The following is an 18,999-nucleotide window of genomic DNA, read 5'->3' on the forward strand; positions in this document are numbered from 1 at the left end:
AGGTTTAAAGGGGGAAAAGAAACAGGAGTGAGGCCAGTCTTTCTCCCCCTACTTTGATTAGCAACCTCCCCAAATGTCTCCAGCCTGGATACCTCAACTTGGCCTTGCTCTGCCCTTGCCATTAACAAAAACAAAAACAATAGCTCCCCTTGCTAGCTACTGAGTTTCTTACAAAATCATGGGCTCATCTGATTTGCATAACAAACCAACAGATAAGCACAGGTATTAAACCCATTTTTAGAGGCAGAAACTGTTTCAGAGAGATGAAGTAACTTGCCCAAGGTCACACAGCCGTGCCAATGGCCAAGCTGGGATTCGAACTCAGTACTATTTGAATATGAGGCCTGAGTATTCAACTACTAATCAATCCATCTCTGTTGCTCCTCAAGGGCTGGGATGTGGAGTGTTCACATCTGGACATGCCCACACATAGACTAAGGCTTGGAACAGAGCAGATGCTCAAGGACAGTTTGTTTAATGGTCCGTGAGTAACATTTGCCTTGTTTTGTGGTGACTTTGCCAGGTCCAGGGTGATCTCAAGAGACTTAATGTGAGCCTGGCACTGTTAAGTGCCTGACTTTTATTATTTCCTTTAATCCTCACACCTCCCCAGAGGAGGTAATATTATTCCCATTTTACAGGAAAGGAAACTGAGGCACAGACAGATGAAAGGACTTGCCTACATTAAGACTGTATGGGGTTCCTGGGAGGTACAGATTGCTTGTCCAGGGTGGAGATCCCTTTGTAGACCCATCCCCCTCCAGTTGCCACCGTGCACATCACTTACCTTTCCAGTCCAGCCAACACCCTTCCAGATACAGAAATACACAAGGATCCAGGCGATGGCCAGGGTGATGGCCAGAGGCCAGCGGATCTGACCCGGCTTATCCAGCCCGTCTGTCATCTGATGCATGTTGCGCCTGATGGAACAGTGGAGGGAGGAGAAAGTCACGTGGGGCTGGAGTGACCTGGGGAGCGCTGACGAGGGCACGGACATGGGCGATGTCCTTCACTGCAATTGTGCTGACATCTGTGATCACAAAGATCTCAAAGTTCATTGGGGACTATGGGGCCCATTATACTAATTGGTAGAAAGCGCTGACCCATCAGTGCCTTAATTCAGACACCACTGTTGCTCACCTGGGCGGCTGCAATAGCCTCCTAGCAGAACCCCCACCATCGCTTTCTCTGTCCCCACTCCAGGGCCCACAAATTCTTCTAGTTGCAAGTCTGGTCATGTCACTTGCTGCTTAAAATCCTGCAATGAATAGCTCCCTATTGTTCTCAGAATGAAGCCCAAACTCTCCAGGGGGACGTTGCAAGGCCTCGATGAGCTGGCCCCTATTTCTCTCTCGCTTTGGCTCTCACCGCAGCTACCTCAAACTCTCACACGATTGGACTATTTGTCGTTCCCTCGCTCCAGCCTTGGTAACTCTCCCCTGCCTCCAAGCCTTCATGCATACTCTTCCTTCTGCCAACACCTGTCTTCCCAAAATTATTTTTCATCCTTAGATGCCACTCCTTACCTGGGCTGGTCCAGGCGCCTCCTTGGCACCCCACAGCCTGCCGTGCATCTCTGCTCTTAGCCCTGGTCGTCTGGTGCTGCCACTGCCTGTTTGCTTATCCATGTCTCTAACCAGAATGGCACATAGTTGGTGCTCAAGATATGTTTATTGAACAAGTGGTTGAATGAAAACCTTAGACATGTGTGAGACAACTATATGGGGAAGATGTCTGGAAGCAGAACCAGCGGAAGCAGAATGTGATTTTTATTTGTAAGGAGTCAGCCTAGCCAAGGGCATTTCAGCACAAAGAGATTGGCATTACATGTCCTGACACCTCCTGAGAACAATTCCTCCTGGCAGCTTATCCAAGGTGCAGTGGAACCGACCACGTTGCTCCCGGTAGACTCTTTCAAGCTTCCTAGCACAAATACTTCCTTCATGCCAGAGAGATTTGGGTCCCAGGACATTTTTTTTTTTTTTAATTAATGCTCCCAACGTGCATCTTCTATGAAGAAACAATCAGCATGGCCTTCACTAGGGATGGAGTGTGCACGTGTACGTGTGCACATGTGTTTTTATTCCAAGGGACTCTGGACTGATTTTCGGGATAAATCAGGACTGTTAGCTCCCCCCCACCCCCGCCGCTGGTGATTCTTCTCAGCCTATGATGGTTATTCCCCACGGCTGGCCACCATCTACCCTTCTACACACCACTGGCTCCCTTTCCCTCTGGCTTCTGGGTTTTACCAATAGCAGGAGCTCAGAGGGTGGAAGGACAGAGATGTCAGGGCTGTACCTTCCCTGCTGGCTGTTGCTTTGTCTACAGCTGGGTTTCTCTACCAAAGGTTTAGCGCATATCTAGCAGCCTTTCCGAGGTTTAGCTCTCGCTGGGCAAGGAAGGGGCTTCACCCTTTCTTGTGCCTTCCTTAGACCTGCCCACATCTCCACAAACTTTCACCTAACTCTTCCATTAGCCTTCTGAGGGTGTCTCTGTGCCTGCTGGCCCTGGCTGATATGCTACCCACCACAAATAACCCTGCACTCACTCCCAGAACTCCACCACAGCGCTGGTCATGTTGGTGGTGTTCACGATGCTGTAGTTGGAGAAGCAGCGGTCTGTGTTCCAGGGGTTGTCACACTGTTTCCATGGCAGCGTCTGCAAAGAAACAGTGGCACAGACAAACCCTGTTGGACCCCCAGGGGCTGGAAACAGCGGTACTAGCACACTTTGTCCACCTTTACGGTCCTCTGAGCTTCCTCGCAGCCATTATCTCACTTGCCCTTCCCAACAGCTCCCAAATGCACGTCACGCTGTGAGCCCCATTTTAGAGATCAGAGAGGGGCAGCAACTTGCTTGAGATCACACAGCTAAGTGCCATTGCTAAGATTTGAACCTGTACCTTTTCACTCTAGAAATGAGCTTTCCAAGCTTCACCACATGGTTTTGTCCCTCCTGGGGCCACTTCCCAGCTATGCAACTTTGGGCAAGAGACCACCTTCATTTGAGCCTGTGCACACTGATGTTAATCGTGAATACTTACAGTGCTTATTCTTTGCCAGGCACAGATCTAAGCACTTTATACACATTTACTCCTTAATTCTCACAACTCTAGGAGGTGGGTTTCCCTTTTACCCTCATTTTATAAATGAGGGCACTGAGGCTCAGAGAGGTTAAATCTCATTCCCAAAGTTGCACAGCTGATACACAACAGGGTCAGGGTTTGAACCTGGGTCCATATAAAATGGGCTAACAATACCCATCTTAGAGAGGTGTCATGAGGATTAGATGTTAGCCCACAAAGTGCCTGGCTCAGTGCCCAGCCTAGCGCAGGGGCTCAAGTCAAGAGGCTTCAGCTGAAGACCGCCTCCAACTCCCACCGCTGGAGGAGTGGTCTTGTCAGCAGAACTGCGATCCCAGTGAAGGGAGGGTGGCTCTGGGCTGGCTCCTTCTTGAGGAGTGGCTGGAGGGGCCACTCACCGTGGTGAAGGAATTGTACAGGTAGTAGATAGCCCAGGAGATGATTACAATGTAGTAGATGTTCAGCCAGAAGGACAGCACAGCAGCAGCAAGGCCCACACCTGGGAGTGAACACACCATAATAATATTCACTTAATAACCATAATTTCCCCAATGCCTGTCACTGTTATCATTTCCTACAATGTTTACACTCTTACTCGACCTTGGAGAGAGGCAGGAACTTGGCTAAGGTCACATGCATCTGGCAAGTAAGAAGCCAGGCCTTGTATCTGGGGCCCCCCCACAGGTTACCTGAAGGTGGGGTTAGGTCTGGGCTTGCCAGGCAAGCATGATTCTCCCCCCATTCATCTGAGTATCTGTCAGTACTGAGCAAGGAAGCTAAGAAAGTCGCACCCGGCATGCGCCAGGGAAACTCAGGGGAATGAGCTCGCAGAACAGGGCAGGCTGATATGCATGTGGGGGCCTCTGGATTGCATCCTCTTCACCAGCATGCTCATCTGTCACCTGGCCCCTTGCAACGGCTCCACTCTGCTCAGACATGGCTGAGCAGCTCCCTCTGTCCAGAGGGGTCAAGCATGTTGAGAAGGCTCTGGCTTTGCCACCATCCTGTGGGCAGAATCACCACCACGACCCACAGCCCCACTCTGCAGACTTACCTTTGAACATGGGGGCCAGCTTCCACACCCCCAGGCCTCCGATGGATGTGTACTGGCCTAGAGAACATTCCAACAGGAAGAGTGGGACCCCCGCAAAGATGAGTGTCAGGAAGTAGGGGATCAGGAAGGCCCCTGCAAAGTCAAGAAGAGAGACGCTTGTGGCTCCGAAGCTTTGGAAGAGCTCCGGTGAGAGAGCATCATGGCAGGGCATTCTGGGGTCCCTGCCATGATTTCCTCACATTCTGCCCCAAAAGCAGTGCCTACAGCCAAAATGAGGCTCAAGGACATTCTCTGCTCAAAACACGTGCCCCACACTTTGCAAATGAAGCGGTGGACCTTCTGATATCAACAGGGGATGCTGGCCCTTTGGGAATCTTTTAAAAAAAAGACAAGAAACAGGAAGTGAGGACTGACACTCCTTTTGGAGTCTCTAAGGGACCCATTCCCTTAAGGTTGTCCCAGAAAGCGTCTAAGAGGGGAACTTTCTGTGGGGTCCAGGCCCGGCTGGAACGTAGCCAGACCAGCACTTACCGCCGCCATTTTTTCCACAGAGATAGGGGAATCTCCAGACATTGCCCAGGCCAATGGCATAGCCCACACAGGACATGAGGAAGTCGAAACGCCCCTTCCATGTGTCCCGGTCCGGAAGGTCCGCCGCCTTCTTCTGCACTTTGACCACCAGGGTTTTGGGCTTGTCATTGGCCACAGGGACCTCGCTAACCTCTGTGGAGATCTGCCCATCAGCCACCTTGCTTCCATTAGTTGCCATGTCTCGGAGTTTGGATGCAGGGGTCCTGGCAGATGGACGTGCAATGTCAGCTCCAGTCCACGTGGACAGCAGTTTTGCGTCTCAAGGTCACCCTAAAACAGAGGGCTGGGGTGACAGGCAATGAAGGGAGGCAAGATTACAGAGCTACCCCAAAATGACAACAAAAAAATAACTCACAAAAAACTAGGGGCCCAAGAAAGCCCTTTCATAAGCCCTCTGCTTCCCATCAGGCTCTGCTCCCAGAGGAAGGTGATTGCCTTTTGTTTCCAAAGACAACAGGTGAGGGTGTGGTCTGTTGTCTCCAGGACTAGCTTCAACTGCAGCCATCTGTGTCACGTGCCCTCCTTTATGTGTCATGCTCAGAGGAGAAACCCAAGGTGTTCAAACTTCCAGAGAAGAAAATTAAGTGCTCCTCGTCTTTGCCTCCCTGGATGCAATCAGATTTTCATTTCCTGATGCTGTAATAGCCATAGCAGGGTAAGCAGTGGCAGATCTGAATGTGGGGCTGAATAGGGAGGTGTCCTGGCTGCAGGTGGTGGGTGAAGGTGGTTTATGAGCACCACCACTGACCACGATCAAAGTCCTCTACTACTTTCAAGTTGTGTGACTTTGAGCAAAGTTCTTAACCTCTCTGGGCCTCACTCTCCCTATCTTTTAAGTTGAGAATGATAGTAGTACATCCCTCTTTAGGCTGTTTTTTTTCACTTATTTATTGAGACACACTGTGCCTGGGAAATAATGAGAACGTTTTGCTATTTTATCAGCAGTTCCCAAGCCTGGCTGTGTTTCCAAGTCATTTGGGAAGCTTTTTAGAAAGACACATTCCCAACTCCCACCCAAGATGTGCCACATCAGAATGTGTAGGAGATAAGCCCCAAATCTATACTTCTAACAAATTCCCTAAAGGAGATTTTTTATGCCGGGAGCCAGTCCCAGCCCTCAGGTGAGGAAGGACCACTGGCTTAGAGGACCTCTCTGACCCTCAATCATCCCCAGACATTCTACCCACTGCACCCTTCTCACCCCTAGTTCCAGAGAAAGTAAGGAGTAGAGACTGGATTCAGTCCAGTCCTGGGTTCAAATCTCCACTCTGCCTTTTGCCAGCTGATTGGACCTATGTACTACTCCTGATTGCTCTAGGCTCAGTTTCTCCATCTATACAATGGGAGTAATGCTACCTGTTTTGTAGAATTGTGGCAAAAATGAGCTTTCATGGCGTATAAGAGTGCTTTTCACCTGACTGGTTTGGAAATGGTTATCATTTTGGTTAGTAATATTACCTGATGATTTTCTGTAGTAGGTCAGCTCTACAGCAGCTCCCTCTGCAACTCCTGAGTGAGAGCCTGCAAAGCAGAAGAGAGGAGGGGCAGTGAACTGGCAGGCGGCGCTGCTGGGCAGCTCTGGGCAGAGAGCAGCAGGGGTGCAGGAAGCCTGCCAGCATCTGTGCTGTGTATGAGCCCCTTGGAGCCACCCAGCCAGGGTGACCTCAGCGAGTCCATGCAGCACGGCTGGCCCATGAGGTCCTGGGAGCATGCAGGAGTGGGGCCCGATGCCTTTGGAACAGCTGTGAGAGTGGGCATGAGGGCACTGTGAGGAAGATGTTCCATAATTTTATCAGAAAGAAAAGATATATCAGAGGGGCTGCAGCTTCTCAGGGCCCCACTGGGAGCCAATGAACGCAGCTGATAATTTTCTACATCCTCCATCCAACCCTGCGGTAATGTTATGAAAAACCATGTAGGCACATGAGAGAGAGACCCTTGTTTGGGGAATGAGAAAAGCATGTTTCAAAACAGTTTCTTTAGTAGGATACTATTTTTACCTCCCCCTCCCCAATCTGTTCATTAAGAAAGGGGGGAAAAACCCACTAAGTGATTTTTCCCTAATATGTTTCCAGTGATTAGTTTATAAGTGATTTTTGCTTTTTGGGGGGTACTTTTCTGGATTTCTACAATTATTTTTAAATTTCTACAAAAATTTACAAATGAAATAAATTTCTAAGTTTCTACAAAATTTGTTAAATTAATACAATCACACAGAATAAACTTATGGAACCCTCAGAGCAAACAGGAATGTGTGAAGCACTGGGCGGTGGACTCTCAGATGCAGGAACCAAAGCAATGTGTGGGCCCTGCCCCGGACAGCTTCCTCCCTCGGCTCTGCCCTGCCGGGGGACTCAGGCTTGCTGTGCACTCGCCCTCCGGCCCTTCGCATGCAGTCCCCATTACCAAACACCATTGTTTCTTCCTAGAGTTCACGGAGAACCAGACCACCTTCGGACAACCCTGCTTCTTGTTCTCAAGGGTGACCCACAGGCTTTTCTAGGTCCTGGCCTGGGCATGGCACCATCAGATTCAGGCAGAGTGACCACTGCGCGCATTGTCAGGAATGGCAGGAGGCAGGCGATTCTGTGGTCTACCATACAGTCTTGGGATATTCACGGGAGAGAGCGGCCTCAGCAAAGCGCGGGGGACGGGGGGTGACTAAAGTGGATCTCCTTTGTGGCAGTCAGCCATTCACTGCAGAAACAGTAATGCCCATAACCGTCCCCGTGATCTACCCTTGTGCACTCCAGCTGCCATGTTTGTTTAAAATGATCCAATGACCTCAGACCAGGACTGATCACCTGACCCTGGCTAGCCAGTAAAAGCTCCTTTCCTGGGAATTTGGCATGCGATGGAGAAAGAGGACCAGTCTCTCCAGTAACTTGGTACCACTGAAGCAGTCATCTCCTGACCACCTTGTACTCAGAGTAGCAGGGAGACTTGGTTTGCTGAGGAGGAAGGAAAGTGGAAATCAAAAGACGGAGACTCTTGAAGGCATTTTACTTTGTGGTTCCAGGCTTTTTAGAGACTGTATGTTCCTGTTCTTGGAATTTTCAAAGCAATCCACAGTCATAAAATAAATTCCCCATTTTTGCTTACATTGGGCTCAGGGGATTTCTGCCACAATCTTCAACCTCTGCGCACTACCTCTCACCACTTGACTAAGTTCTCTGGAATGTCTGTGGCCTGTGGGAACAGCTCCTTGCCTCTACTCTGGATTTACTCATTGATTATCATGGAGGCTGAAACCAAATTCCAAAAACTACTGTTGTTTTTTTTTAACTGATGCTGTGCCCTGGGCCTCAGGATCACCCAACACCATTCAGGGAGACAGACAAGGGGAGGGAGAGAGACAAGGAGAGGGAGAGAAAGAGAGGGAGAGGGAGGGGGAGAGTGAGAGTGCGCAAGCGAGCGGAAGAGAGCCAGATGCCACTCTGGTTCACGTCCTGTGAGCGGGAAAGACAGCAGGACGCGTTTAATAGGGTGAAACTTTAATAGGGTGAAACTTCGTGTGTATATCCTTTGAAGAAGCCATTCAACATCAACACAAAGGAAGGTCGAAAGGTCAGGGGGGAAGAGTTCAGTTTATCAGGAAGTTCATGCTGTCCTCTTCTCCACAGTATATTGAGCCCCTCCTCACGCCACGCCTGGAGGGATCAGAGACGGTGGCTGCTCTGAAGAATTCGCCGTGAAGAAGTCATACATGTGATCTTCAGAACATGGAAAAGCGTATTCAGATTTAGTTAAATGTCTACAACTGCTCTAGGAAAAGCCACATACGCATGTATGGAGTTTTCCTTTTAGTATATGTACTATATGTGAAGATCATGGATCTATAGATCCATGCATTTAGATAATTGATGCTACTACCTCAGTGCTAATCAGACCTCAGCTCCCTCTAACACTTACTGGTGCTGGGGTGAGTTACTTCCTCATTTTGAACCTCATTTGTAAAGTGGGGGGATAATAACAATACTTCTCTCATAGGTTTGTGGTGAAGATTAAATAGCATGTATACAAAGCATGTGAAAGAATGCCTGCCTCAGAGGGCGGGCTTAGGAACCTCCACCATTGTCATCACTGTGATTGCTACCATCTGCGCTATACATCATGGTTCTTAATCTGGTACTCACAGCTTTCTAGGGGCTATAATAAAGATATGATGATGGTGATGATGATGAAAGCAGCAATGTACTGAGGGTTCATTATTCAGGCCCTTCAGCATCTTTCAGCATTTTGAAAAGCCAGTCGAAAATCATCCTGTTAGTTGCCATGGGGAATACTAGCTAATAAAAATGTCAAGTCTTTTGCTTTGGCGCTTTTTATATCAATTCAAAGTGGTCTGGCTGATCACTTTGGGTCATTCAGAAGCTGGGAGTGGAACATTTGTGTGTTTGGTTAAAATAATAAAAAAGAATCATTCTGTAATAAACAAAGTCTGGTAAGAAAAAGAAAAAAAATCCAAACATTGGGAGGAAAAGGATAAAGGGACCCCTGTGAGTGAAAAAGCCCAGGACCCAGTGCTTACATAAAGCAGTTCCAGAAGTCGCCTCGCTCACACACTCCAGAGAGGAAGAGCTGCGTGGGAATTTTAATTCCCGGCACCAGCAGGTTAACCTGTCGCTCCCCTCATGAAAAAGAGACCGCAGAAAGCACAGGCACGTGCTGTCTTTCTAGAATCAATGACCTCTGCAGCTGAACTAACCTTTTACCATTGTTGCCTCCCGTTTCCTGAAACGGCCTCCTGTGCTCTGTGGAGCAGGGGCTGCTCTGTGTCGGAGGCCGGCCCTGTGGGTTTCCTGTGGTGAGACCGTACGTTTCCCTGCTCCTGTGTGCCAGTCGGAGGCCCATCTTTACCTGCTGGCACAGCAGATAGAAGGAGTGCCTCTCACCAGCTCAGGATGTAGGGCACAGGGCATTTTTCCAGAGTCTTCCAGTTCTTCCTCATCATGTGAACAAGAACCTAGCTCCATGGTCCTCCTGATCCTTAATATGCCACCATTAACTGAATTCCACCAAAGCAACTTTCAAAAGGGCACTGCTAATGTGAGACCACAAACGGTAAGTCCTCTGTGTTCACTCACCTACTCATTCACTCCTTCATGTACTCAACAAGTATATAATGAGACCATGCTATGTGCTGGAATGGTGACAGAACAATTGTTTCAAGCATTTTGTATTCTGAACTATACCCTGGTCACCAGAATTTGAACCAGTCAACTAATAGGGCCAGCAGAAAGATTCACTTTGTAAATACTTACTGAGGGCCTAATGTGTACATGGAGCTGAGCTAGACACTCAGGTTGCAAGGATTAATGAGGTCCATGACATTGGCAAGGTCACAGCCTAGAAGGAGAAATATCTCTGCCTACAGCTCATTAGAATCGTAAGTACTGCGAGAGTGTATGATAAGACACTCTAGGCCTCGAAAGAATGAGTTAATGCAACCAGAGAAGGTATCCCAGATGAGGGAACGTTTGAGCTGGGTTTTAAAGGTTGAACAGGTGTTCATCAGACTTGAAAAGAGGGAGGGGAATCCCAAATGTAGGGAAATACATGGACAAAAGTAGGGAAGTTTGAAGCTTGGAAGGTCTGTTTGTGAATGGCCCTGAAAGCCAGACTAAGGAATTTAGGGACAAATTGCAGGAATGGGACAGGAGTGATAACGTGATCAGATTAATATTATAGAAGAAGACTCATTCTTGGGGACTCTGGGAAGGACTTAAAGAAACTCAAGGAAGGAAGGTGGTAAAAATATTCCCATGACGCCCCATCCTTTTTTGATGTGCTCTCTGTGACCAAGTCCTAAGGCCATTGATGAAAATGGGCCAAACCAAGCAGAGAGAATACTTCTCTGCCAATCCCTGAGTGACGAGATGCCTTGTAAGAAAAAGAAAACATGGAGTTGGAAAGCTCTAGATCAGAAGTGGCAACATGGGTCAGAATTGGCCCTTGGACTTATTTTATTTGGCCTAAATAAGAAAATTTTTTTCAGTTTGAATCAGGAGCCAGAAATTGAACTCCCAGGGATACAGCATTTCAAACCGAGGGAGAGCAAGGGCAAAGCCCCCAAGGCAGGAATAAGCTTGGCTTGTCTGAGAGACAGCACGGAGGCCCAGGTGGCTGCAGTCCCATGCAGCAGGGGACAGAGCGAGTCAGAGGCTGGCAGGCGCCAGGCCACACAAGGTCTCAGAGACCACTGCAAGCGGTTCGGATTTTATTCCAAATGGGATGGGAGAGCCTGGAGGGTTTAAGCAGTGGGGGTGATCTGACTTTTCCTTGTTAGTCCCACCCTGACTGCCCAGAAGAGGGGCAAGGGTGGAAGATGGAGGCTCATTGAGAGGCTGGGAGTCTAGGCAAGACATGGTGGTGACGTGAATGTGGCAGCTGTGGCAGCTATGGCAGACGTGGTAAGGAGTGGCACTGGGGGTCTCTTTTGGAAGTGGGGCCTGAAGGCCCTGTTTGTGTATTGGCTGTCAGCAGCCCAGCCCTGGGCCAGATGGCAGGCGGGGGGGAGGGGAGCATGTAGCAGTCACTTGGACAATCCGCCTCTGTCCCATTGCATGAGAGGGACAGGAGTCTGCGTGGGGTGGGGACTTAGGCAGAGGCCAAAAGGCCAAGGCCAGAGTCTCAGGGCTGCTATTGTCCAGGGCCAGGACTGGGCCCAGAACCCACTTGAAGCTCGTGGGGTGCCATGCAGAGCTGGGGAGGCAGGAGGAGAGCAGTGGGCCAGGGAGTAGGGCCCCCACTCCCTCCCATGATGCTGTGCACATTCCTGCTTTGTTTTGCTCCTGTTCTGTTCTGTAATTACAGAAATTACAGAGGTTTGCTTCAGACTGCAATTACTCTACTCGTTTTTCTTTCTTTCTGAAACTGCAGTTCGGGGAAAAAAATTAATATTGGGTTTGGCTTCATTCCAAGAGGAAATATAATGCAGTTTATTCTCTGCTTTAGAGAAAAATGCTAGGCCCAAACAATTGGAAAAAGCTTTATTGAGCATCTGTTGTGCAACCAGACCCATGCCAGCTCTTATCAAGGGAGAAAAGCCAGCATTTATTGAGCACGTATTGTGTGCCAGGCATTTCACAGGTGCTATAACATATACTCCTCATTCCATCTCTGTAAGCCAAACACAAATTCACCTATCTGACAGATAAGGAACCTGAGGCTTGCTTGCCAGCCTGGGGCTATTTTAAAGGAGTCTCAAATTGCTTAGTGATTCAGGACCTTGCTTGCTATTCAAAGTGTGGTTCTCTAAGGGACAATATTGGCATCACCAAGGAGCCTGTTAGAAATACAGAATCTTAGGCTGCCTACAGACCATGGCATCAGAAGCTGCATTTTAACCAGGTCCTCTGATTCAGGTGCACGTGGCAGCTGCAGAAGCTGTTGGGCAGGGATGACCCTGATTATTTCACAGATCTTGATTCAGGGGCTAGATATTTAGCTTGCTTGAGTCCCAGTTTCCTCATCTGTAAACATGACCCTGTAATACTTCATAGGATTGTTGTGAAACTGAAGATAATGCATGGAAAGAGGCTGGGGAAAGCAGAAGGCCTGGCAAACAGGAAGTATTCAATAAATAGCAGCTTAGAGTGTCATTCAAAGAGATGAATGGCTGTGGAAATGTTTTGTAATTGATAAAATGTACAAATCTGAGGGCCAATTAATGGCTGGTGCAGAAGGTTAGAAGGAGGCAGGAATTGTACAGGTGGAGGGCAGCTGCTGTGGGTAGTCCTTGTCACACATTGCCCTGAGGTCACGGAAAACTCCCTGGAGGTACTGTAAAATAGAAGGGGCAGCTGGGCAGTGTCTCCAAGGCCTTAGGACTTAGGCTTCAGAGGCTTGAGTCCAGTGTGGGGGCAAGGAGTCAATCTTTGCTAGGGTGCAAGTTGCAAGCAAAACACACAGATACAGGTCTAGATGGTAGGCTCTCATCCTTGGGCCCCGAGCCAGTAGGGCTTGGGGCCAGGAACTAAGCAGCCTCCGTCCTGGCCCATGCCACACGAGTACACCTGGTCAACGCTAACAGTCTACAGAGAGGGCTGATGGCTGGCCCAAGGTCACACAGTACACAAGTGGTATGATCCTTACAGACCTTCAACACCCCAACTCTTGGCCCACTGCACACTCTTAAGAGATGAAGGAAAGCAGTTCCGCATCTTGGTGCAAACCCCTCAGCTGCCTCAATATACCTGAGAGGTAATTTGCAGACCCATTTTTTAATACCATTCATTGAATGCCTACTCTTTACAACATCCCAGTGTAACTTTCAAGTAAGTCACTTATTTTCTCTAGTGTTTGTTTCTTCATTAGGAAATAGGGCCAAGAGTAAGCACTTCACACAGTACAAGAACTATATTTGAATTTTCTAGCATGGTGCCCTGCCCATCAAGTGCTAAATACAGCAAATCTAAAATGATTATTTGTCCCATTTTGCAGACGATGGCTGTGAGGCTCAGAGAGGTCCAGTGAGCTGCCCAAGGTCACACAGGATTTAACGCAGGCCCTCTGAATCATAGTCTGGTGGTATCTGCTCACCCAGCAGGTGCCTCCCACACACTGGCCTCTGTGAAATTCTCTGAAGCCTTTAAATGTGGCCTTCTGACCTACCTGGGCCTGCCTGCTGGGTTCTGGGTGGGGAAGAATGAGACTGCATGGAGATCACTCTGCCTGGCCTCAAGCCTTATGACAGGTGAGAAAACAGGCTCCCACCCTTTCCCTCTGCTTGCAGCCTCCAAGAGCCTGGAAGTCTGGTTTCCTGGGTGCCTCCAAAACCAGAATGCAGGAGAAGGCTAAAGGACAGCCCACCCCAAGAACCAGAGTGAGAAGAAAATCAGCCTTGTAACTGCTGAAAGTTTAACAGAGCCATCCAAAGGGAAATGAACTCCAGGATCGTGGAATTATGGTTCTTTCTTCTTGTGGTTGCAAACAAAAAACAAAAACAAAAACAAAATCCAAAAAACCAAAATCCCCAGTGTTTCATTAACAAAGAAGGAAAGTAAAGGATAGCTCAGAGTGTAGGAAGGAAATGAATTGGGCGCTTACTAACATGCCAGAGCTCCTAAATGCTTTATGTATATTAAGTTGCCATTATCACCCACCCCCATTTTACTTAAGGATAAACTGAGGCACAGTAAGGTAAACCGACTTGCCAAAGGTCTCCCAGCTAAGAACTAGGAGGGTTGGAATTGAACCCAGACAGCCAGGCTCCTGTGCCCATGCTCTTAATCATTCCAGGCTGCTGTTTCTAGTGGGGTGCCTGTGGAACCCCCAAGCCCCACCTCTGGTGAGCATATGAGTGGCCCATTTCTAGCAGGCAACTCCCTTCAAGACAGACCCTGACAAGGATAAGGTCTGCTGCTCTTTTTAAGATGCCCAAGAGAGGCTGCTGGCACTAGACCCTCTGAGCTCTGGCTACAGGAAAGGTGCATGGTCATATCGGGCAAACCCCGCAGGTATCCCGGGAGCCAGTGAGAGGTCACATGGGATCTAGGCTGAGCAGTTCTCACCAGACCCCTGGGGCTGGGGGCTCTTATTAGAGTTTCCCAGAAGGCAGCCAGCCCCAAGGGGTGGCAATCCCCTCTGGGAGGCCCTAGCTCTGCTCCAACTGCAAACAATGCCTGTGCTTGCAGCTTGCAGCAGCCTGGAGGCTCAGCCTTAGGGCCTGTCTGCAGGGAGATGGTTTTTCCAGGGACTGATGGAAGAGGAGGAAGCGCAGTTAGCTTGAGACTCTGGAGCCAGTCCCTTTCCCTCTCTGTGCCTCGGTTTCCTTCCTTGTGCAAGGAGAAGAGTTGGACTCTTGACTTCTAAGGAGTCTTCTGACTTCTATCTTCCTTCTCATCTCATCCTGGTTGTCTTGCTCAATCAGGGGTTTGCAGACATCTGTTCTGGCCCTTAATTGTCTGCAGTGCCTTACTGAGCACCGTGCTTTGTCATGGCAATTTTCAACTCAATTCAATCCAACCCCTATCGCTGGTGCACCTCCAGGGAGCCAAATCCCATGCTGGGTGCAGGGGGATAAAGATATAATCGGAGTCTGAGTTTTGCTGCTACTGAGGACAGCTGGGAGATGGGCCGTGAAACCAACATCCACATGATAAGTTCCAGAGAAGGAGGGATGGCATCCTGCCCAGGGGGCCTGGGTTTAGGCAAGCAACTGGGAGAGGATGGCATTTGGGCTGGTGGAAAGGCGAAAGAAGTAGAGACATTCTTTTTATAATCACAGCTACTGAAGCAGGACTGAAATTCTTGACTTCTGCTCTCTTCAGGCAGAGTGAACAGGGCAAAAAGCATAATGTATTTTGAGATGGTGAGGTTCTTGGCTTGGTTGGCTAGAATCTGGGGTGGTTTAGGGATCACAAGGAGATGACCAGTAGCAGTAAAAGGCTTTGAAGGTAGGAAAGGGGTGGTGTTGTATCCTATAATAGAACAATGAGCATATAGGTCATTTATTAACTGACTATTATGTTTAGTGCATTCATGGACGATCGTATTTAATTCACAAAATTCCATTGCACCAATGTGGAAAATGGGGCTCAAGAAGTGAAGCAATTTGCCCATGGTCCCAGATCCAGGAGGCAGCAGCTTGATTCCAAAGACCATGCTTCTAACAGGCCTTGTTCACTGTGGGCACTGGAGGAGCCTGGGGCCCCCGGAGCTTTTTAGGTGGGGAGATTTCACTGGATGGATTCGGCAGCTGTGTCGGCAAGTGAGAGGGGGTGGGAGGACAGCATCTAAGCTGGTACCATGGTGGGGGCAATAGGGAAGGCCTAGTCCCTCTACACAACTTGGCTTTTCTCCTATTAGCTAATTTTTCTGTCCTATGTACCCACCTACATACACTGTCAACACTGTAAAAATAGGACCTGGATCTTCAACTGCCTCTGCTTCCCTGCAGCAGTTCAAACAGTGCTAGACACAAACATGCTACGTGCTCTCCTGAGTTCCACCATCTGTGACGGGGTCATTGTTATTACAAGTCCTCAAGAAACGTCAGTTTTAGAGAAGGTGGCACCAGCGTCCAAAGCAGGGCTGTGCTGGCAAGTGTTTAACAAGGAAGGAACTCTCACAAAAGCAAACAAGAGGCTGGATTTGGGGTGGCTGCTGACTTCTGTGGTGTGAACGCTCCCCCGACAGCCGGTTCCAGGTATCACCATGAGGTCACAGGATTGCAGGAGATGTGTACACCCTGTGAGTGGGCTCTTGATTGCTTCCTGTAAGGAAAGCTCCAGAGAGCACCTCCTGGCCTGGCACCAGAGCAGAGGCTGCAACTCCTGTGGGTGCAGCTGGAGAGAGGTGTTTAGAGCCCCTGCATGGATGCTTAGGTGTGGGGAGGGGTGGGAGTGAGGAAGGTGGGAAGGAGGAAGGAAAAAGGAGAGTGAAGAAAATAGAGAGAGTTGGAGAGGGGAAGACAGGGAGAGAGTAGCGGAGAGACAGGGAAAATAGCACAGGAGGAACATAGATACTGTGACCTCACTGAACCTTTGGGAGAACCCAAGGAGGGAGGAAGCCTACATTTTAGCAATAAGAAACCTGTGGTTGGAGGAGCCCAAGGTCACAAGGGGATGAGGAGCTGAGATTGAAACCCAGGCCGTAGGGCCCCCCTGCTGATTTCTTCAGTTGATTCTAAGTGGATTTTAGAGGGGCGAGCCCATCCGTCTCAGCCTTCCAAGGAGGGCCCAAGGCACTAATTGAGAATATACCCTGAGCCAGGCACAGAGGAAACCCACAGTGGAACAGGCCAAGGTTTCCAGCGTCCGGACCTCGCCGTCCTGTTCCAGGTTGCTTCTTTCTTCCCACCTTGCTTTGGCTGGTGTGGGGAATTCTTGAGTATTTCCATTCCAGGGGATGCCTCTGCCAAGGCCCCAGGCTGGCAGGCCAGAAAGGATTAATTCAGATCAGAAAATAAAAGTGACATGATGACCACATGGCATTTTCTGACATCACTCTCTGCTTTTTAAGACATAGTTACAAGAAAACCAGGGGTTTAAATAACTGCTCTCTCCTGTTCAAGATACAATTGAAAGGCTCTGAGGGCATTAGGATAAAGGCCCTTTAAGATCTCAGATTTGGGAAAAAAGACAAACAAACCAAAAAAAAAAAAAAAAGACCCATAATACTGCAGGGACTGGCTGAACTAAATGACAACCTGTAATAAATCACACACAGAGACACAGCCCAAATGGAGAGCTGACTCCGTGTCACAGAATGGCACTTCATTGGCAGTGGCCCTGGGCGTCTCCATGGTTCCTTACCAAGTGTCCACACCTGGGACTCCATTTTCTTTTCTTAACAACCCTGAAGGCTTTATCAGTCCCTTTCTAGAGATGAACATGCTGAAACCCCAAAGATAAACTGTCTGGTCCAAGGTCACACAAAGTCACAATAACAGCTACCAGGAAACTCAGACTAGTGGCCTGTGGGTCAAAGGGGTCCCACATGTGTTTGGTTGAGTGGCATCAGCTTAGAGTTTTAAAACTTGAGTTTGCATGCTTTGCAGGTACATGTTTTCCAATTTACTACAAGTTCTACCATGACTGTCATTTTGTTCCTGACCACTCATTTTCCTGACCTTGTTTGGCCCTCGGTGGCCTTTGAGTTTGCAGTCCTAATATACATGGTGCAATCTAGTCACTCCAGGGAGCTCTTTCTCTCAGTGGTAGAAGAAGGAACAGGTTAGTATTGCCCCTTCCCAAGGGGGATATGCACAATCTTAGGGGGGTGATGTTTAGAAGAGCACGTTCAGTATTATAATTTTATATTTGGGAAACAACAAACCCTACTGTTATCTTAATATAAGCTCAGTTGGATTAAAAAAAATGTGGAGAGAACTGTTTTTGGATAGTTTGCAAGAATGAGGAGGGAGTGTATTTTCAATTAAGGGTCAGACCCCAGGGTCTCAAATATTTCCCACCAGAGAAAGCTAATTTTCTTTTTAAAAGACTTGAATGAATGCTCACTTCAGCCAGTGCATCTGAGGCATCTGTTCTTGATTCATTTGCTTAGCTTTCAAAAAGAATCTTTGCAGTATGAATCCTCCCTTCTTTGTAAAGTGAAACACTCCACATAGCAAGGATAACCTACCCATTTGGGAAAATGGGATTTTTACTAAGCAAATTTTCTTAAGTTCCAATAAACAAATTCAAGGGGTGTTCAGATTTGTCATGAGCCATGACAGGGACAGGCAGAACAACACAGTGATTAAAGGCACTGGTGTAAAGGAAATAAAACTTGTTTTTTTTTAAATTGATTTTTAAAGAGAGAGAGAGAGAGAAGCATCAATTTGTTGTTCTACTTGTTTATGCATTCATTGGTTGCTTCTTGTATGTGCCCTGACTGGGGATTAAACCCGGAACCTTGGTGCACAGGGACGATGCTGAACCAACTGAGCTGGCCAGCCAGGGCGAGTAAATCTAGTTTTGAGTCTCAGTTCAGGTACTGTGTGACTGAAGGTTAGTCACCAACCTCTCTAAGACAAAGGTGATAAGGCTGCTGTGAGGATTAAATGGGAGAATATACAAAGTGGTTATAACGTACAGCATTTGGCATATAGTATATGCTGGATACCTAGCAGATATTATAGTAAGTTACCAGATTAGGTCTAGTATTAACTGTTTTGGGGTTTTTTTACAGCTGTGGGGAAAAGTCCAGGGTAGAATCTCAAAATTATCTTAACCTATAGACAATCAATATAAGGGAATGACGGGAGCCAATGGAAGATGCTGACCCAATCAAAATCTCAGATCTAATTGTTTATCAAACATGATTCCCAAAGTGAACATGTGTATGTATCCTGTAATCAGCACACTCATTCAAGTCCTGGATAAATGTCAACTGCCTTCATTTGTTCCCAATGCCTTTTCCTGCCTGCACAGGACGGAAATGTCGGAATCCGAGGTCAGGCTCATTTCTTTCCACCCTGTCATCCAGCCCTAGGACGGGCAGTGGACAAATGGGCCCCCCTCTCCTGGAATCCAGAAACAGGTTGCTATCTCTGGGGGTGGATTGGCTCGGACAGGTTTGCGGAAACAAACAAAATGGCCTCTTGCCTCCAAGTAGTCAGGACCCCCGCTCTCACCATTGCTTCTGAACAGCCAAATGCCTGAGTCCAGCACACTCTTTCTGCTTCCAAAATGAAATGGGGTTGTCTGCCAGCTCTCATCACATCTCTGCCAGCATGCAAATGATGAACTCTGGGGTTTCTCAGGGTGTTAACCCCATGATCTCCAATCCCCAATTAGGGAAGTAAATGTATTGTGCCAGC

The 18,999-nt window shown here is 48.3% G+C and overlaps 1 protein-coding gene across 2 annotated transcripts in view; it reads right to left on the reverse strand.

Moving 5' to 3' along the window:
* The window catches only part of SLC6A1 (solute carrier family 6 member 1), a 41,881-nt gene that overhangs the window by 12,863 nt on the left and 10,019 nt on the right, over window positions 1-18,999 (reverse strand). For both annotated transcript variants that reach the window (XM_054595885.1, XM_054595884.1), the window contains exons 2-7: window positions 6,189-6,251; window positions 4,671-5,013; window positions 4,140-4,271; window positions 3,484-3,584; window positions 2,552-2,661; window positions 788-920 (exon numbers count right to left, since the gene is read on the reverse strand). In XM_054595885.1, coding sequence (XP_054451860.1) covers window positions 788-920; window positions 2,552-2,661; window positions 3,484-3,584; window positions 4,140-4,271; window positions 4,671-4,908 — 714 coding nt within the window. In that variant the 5' untranslated portion in view covers window positions 4,909-5,013; window positions 6,189-6,251. The remainder of the gene's footprint in view (window positions 1-787; window positions 921-2,551; window positions 2,662-3,483; window positions 3,585-4,139; window positions 4,272-4,670; window positions 5,014-6,188; window positions 6,252-18,999) is intronic.

This window comes from Pteronotus mesoamericanus, unplaced genomic scaffold, assembly GCF_021234165.1.
Source record: "Pteronotus mesoamericanus isolate MK-2021 breed Mesoamerican mustached bat unplaced genomic scaffold, CSHL_Meso_final scaffold_54, whole genome shotgun sequence".
NCBI lineage: Eukaryota > Metazoa > Chordata > Mammalia > Chiroptera > Mormoopidae > Pteronotus > Pteronotus mesoamericanus.